The following is a 4,074-nucleotide window of genomic DNA, read 5'->3' as shown; positions in this document are numbered from 1 at the left end:
ACACGAGAAAGAATTAGATATATTTGGGTCATTCTACCGAGGGATAAAAAAATAAAATACTTTTTAAAATTTACCAAATCCGTTTTTTATTCTGTTATAATAAAGAGTTATTATGTAATTATCTTCTAAAAATAAAATCAGAGATCAATCATTAACATTATGAGAAAAAATTGCACATTTTAATTTTATCACTTCGACAGGAGTGATTCTAATTTCAACATAAGTGAGCTTATCTTTCATAAAACTAATAATTTTTAATAGTCAAATAAAATTAATCATCAGTCTTAACTGCTTTTGGTAATAATTTCTCAATAAGACTAGTACACATAATCAACTTAAGTAAACAAACACTCTGCAAAATAAACAATTAAATTCTACAGAAGTGACATTACCGTTACAGTCATTCCTGTAGAATATTAAGAGATAATAATTGAAAGGAACATTAGAAAATATTTTCTTCGTCCGATGACGTATTATTTGACCGACTTTGTAGATTACCATCTGAACGTTTAGTGTTAATAACGTTTTCTCTAAGAGGTGTCTGCTTCCTGCTTTCAAAAATCTCTTCATCAGATGAACTATCAGATCCATAGCATTTTCGATAAAAATCGATAGATGTACGTGAGGTTGTTGCTATTGGGTTCTTGTATATGTCATACTCTGAATGTGGTGACTCCGAATACTCCGATGGTGAATCAGCTGATGTCCTCAAAACTGGTATATTATCAGTTTGTTTGTAGGTTAGGTAAATAAGCCCAATCTCATGATGTGAGCAGATCTGATTTGTTTCACAAATACTGCAGCTTAATCGTCGGGCGTGCAAGACATCAGGATTGGTCTTATTCCATGTAAGTTGATGAATTAATAGAGTACCAGTAAATGGTCTTGTAGTACTAGTGCTGAGTATGTTAGAGATGTCATCAACATAAGTATCGTCGATTGGCAAAATAATTATGCCTTTACATTTTTCTTGTAAACAACTCACCAATGCTTCAAAATCTGGGATGTCTCCACCGGTCGCTACAAATGCATCGGCTGTCCTTTTCACACATCCTCCAATGCCATCAGGAGCCCCTTTTCCATGTCCGGTCTCACTAAAGTGCCATATGATATTATCTACACCAAGTTCTTTGCTTAAATATTTTGCGATCAAAAAAAACATAGACTTATTTCTATACTGCGATGAAGGCCCATCACTTTGAAAATGCATAGTTCTTAAATTTGGTACTTTATATTTAATATGATCTATGATGGGTTTGAGGTGTGTGCAAATTAAAACGGGATCGTGTCTCAAATTTTTAGACAGAGTGCAGAATGAGTTGATGGAAATCTTGTCAGTGCCACGCAAGTATAAAACTGAAGTGTGTAATGAAATTTGCGGCTTAGAACCTCCAAAATGTGTTGATTGTACTTCAGCAGAGTATTTGCAATTATAATTCTCTGAGAAGTCCATATGAAGCAAGGCCTCATCATCAGCTAGCTCATTTTTTATCTTTGTTAGAACTCTGTGCTGAGAAATAATATTTAAAAGGTGCTTAATAAACTTCGGCAACTTGTCTTCTAAAAAGATCTTGACAAAAACTTCACTCTTCGATGAGAAAGACTCTTTGACAGTTTTTTGGCACAGCTTCACTTGTCCTTTTATCGTAGTTGTAATTTTTTTTGTAATCCACCTTTCACAAGTAATCATCATGTCATTTGGATATTTATTTAGATTTACAGATTTATTTTTACAGAAATTACATTGTCTAGCTAAGCAATCACACCTCAAATTACCTGCACAGCAAATGCTTTTCACCAAACCGATTGCAGAATTTTCTTTGATAATTGCTGCTTTTTTTAATGCTGTCACCATCATTTCCATATTTGTATGTGTAACACATAAACAGGTGTTTCTTTTATTAACGTTCGGTACCAACACCCAAAATGGACGAAAACGGCAGAAAAGAGCATAGGACATTTTAATTTTAGTTTCCTCCTTAAACTTTTCATACAAATTAAGCATTGTATCATTTAGAAATCGAATTTGCTTCTTTTGTTTATTTTTCGTAATAGTCTCTTTTTTTCCAGACGTGATTCGACTACATTCATCTTTTTCCAAAAACTTGCGAACAGCTTCCTTATTTTCTATTTGTTTTCGTTTACGTCCCATCACAATTGTTTCTGGTAGTCCATCATTTATTATATTACGAGGTTGTCTTGTACGTAATAATTGCATTCTTTTATTAGCCAATAAATTTTCTAAATGCAAAATTCGCTGTCTTAGATGCTTGTTTTCTATTTTAAGCCTTCGCCTATTTCTTTCAGCAAGTCTTCTGCCTAAGGAAGCCCTACTAGATGGTGTAGAACTTTGTGAAGTCGGACTTGGGGGAGGAGTCTCATCATTTATAAGTCTTTGCTCAGTAGCTTTCAGTAGTTTCAATTTATTGCGATGAGTTTTTGCACGCTCACGCCAACTTTTTCGGATTGTTTTTTGCATTCTTGGTGTATAATCTTTTATTGATTTTATTTTTCCAGCTTCCTTCTTTTTTTTATATCTCTCTCTATCTTTTTGACGTCTTTCTTCTAGTTCAGCCTCAGTCATTTTTTCTCTCTTCTTTCGTATCCATGTCCTCTTTTGCTCCTTTAATCGTTCTTTTTTCTCTCTCTCAGACCTCTTTTTACCCGCCATACCTGTAAAAAGAAATTAAAATAACTATGCCACGTGCAAACCATCACTTCTGTAGATAAACATCACTTCTGTAGAAAACTACCACCAAATAGCGATACAGTGCATAAAATTATCAAACCATAATAAAAAACAGCATTTTACGTTTGTTAGGCTATAGTGTCAGTGTATATTTCTTAAAAACGATCATTTCTAATAAGCATACGTGCAAACCATCACTTCTGTAGATAAACATCACTTCTGTAGAAAACTACCACCAAATAGCGACATAGTTCAGAAAATTATCAAACCATAATAAAAAACAGCATTTTACGGTTATTAGGCTATACTGTCAGGGTATAATTCTTAAAAACGATCATTTCTAATAAGCATACGTGCAAACCATCACTTCTGTAGAAAAAACATCACTTCTGTAGAAAACTACCACCAAATAGCGACATAGTTCAGAAAATTATCAAACCATAATAAAAAACAGCATTTTACGGTTATTAGGCTATACTGTCAGGGTATAATTCTTAAAAACGATCATTTCTAATAAGCAAACGTACAAACCATCACTTCTGTAGAAAAACATCACTTCTGTAGAAAACTATATCGACAGAAGTGAGTTCGACAGAAGTGAGTTTTAGCATAAAAATACGTATCCTGTACAAAATTTGAGGTTATGAAAATGTAATTCACTTGAATTCAGTAATTGACCAGTTAAATTACAAAACTATAAGAAAATTACATTCGTAAACCACTTACTTGCGTTGGTTAGTGGAGTACAGTTGTGAAGTATCAACTTTGACAACTATGTAGAACGCCGTTTAAACTTTATTTTTCTCGGCACCGTAGTCTCTGTCCGAAATATGGCTGACACAGACACTGACAGAACACTTTAAAGAGTTGCCAGAGATAGAAAAAAATGTTGCAACTTAATAAATAAAAAAATTACCATTTTTTCCATTTATTCCTACAGGAGTGATTATTTTTTACGAACATTGTAGAATGTTCAATAAAATTAAAAATATCGTTTCATAATCATTGCCATTTAAGTGACTGCTTATTTATTATATGCTTTACTTGTTTGTTCATGTGATGTGTGCATGGAATATTAAAAAATAATTTTTAGAGACACCTGAATCCTGTAACCTGCGTTACGAACATTCGACAGGACGTGAGGAATCACGTACTGTACCACAAAAAATAAAAATGTAATAAAAAAAATAATAGGATTCCTATGTAAACTGTTAAATAATGATACAAAGTTAATAAAATAATTATTGGAAAGAAATAAAACCTGAGGAGCTAGGACATATTTTACGCGAACAAAATTTTACTGTCTCTGTAGAATGACCCATTTCTTCTCTTTTTTCTTTCTTTCCTATAAAAAAGCTTGGCTTTTTCCGGTAATTCTTCTATGG

At 32.8% G+C, this 4,074-nt stretch overlaps 1 protein-coding gene across 1 annotated transcript; it reads right to left on the bottom strand.

The window, feature by feature from the left end:
* Positions 1-243: 243 nt before the first annotated feature.
* Positions 244-3,682, bottom strand: LOC126911318 (uncharacterized). Its single transcript, XM_050697949.1, has 2 exons — positions 3,416-3,682; positions 244-2,673 (listed from the first exon to the last, which is right to left on the bottom strand). Exon 2 carries the CDS (start codon positions 2,669-2,671, stop codon positions 443-445), a length of 2,229 nt encoding a protein of 742 aa, XP_050553906.1. The 5' UTR covers positions 2,672-2,673; positions 3,416-3,682; the 3' UTR covers positions 244-442.
* Positions 3,683-4,074: the final 392 nt, after the last annotated feature.

The sequence above is a fragment of the Spodoptera frugiperda genome, chromosome 13 (genome assembly GCF_023101765.2).
Source record: "Spodoptera frugiperda isolate SF20-4 chromosome 13, AGI-APGP_CSIRO_Sfru_2.0, whole genome shotgun sequence".
Taxonomy (NCBI): Eukaryota; Metazoa; Arthropoda; class Insecta; order Lepidoptera; family Noctuidae; genus Spodoptera; species Spodoptera frugiperda.
The sequence above is the reverse complement of the archived record's forward strand: the minus strand, read 5'-3'. Positions and strand labels throughout refer to the sequence as shown.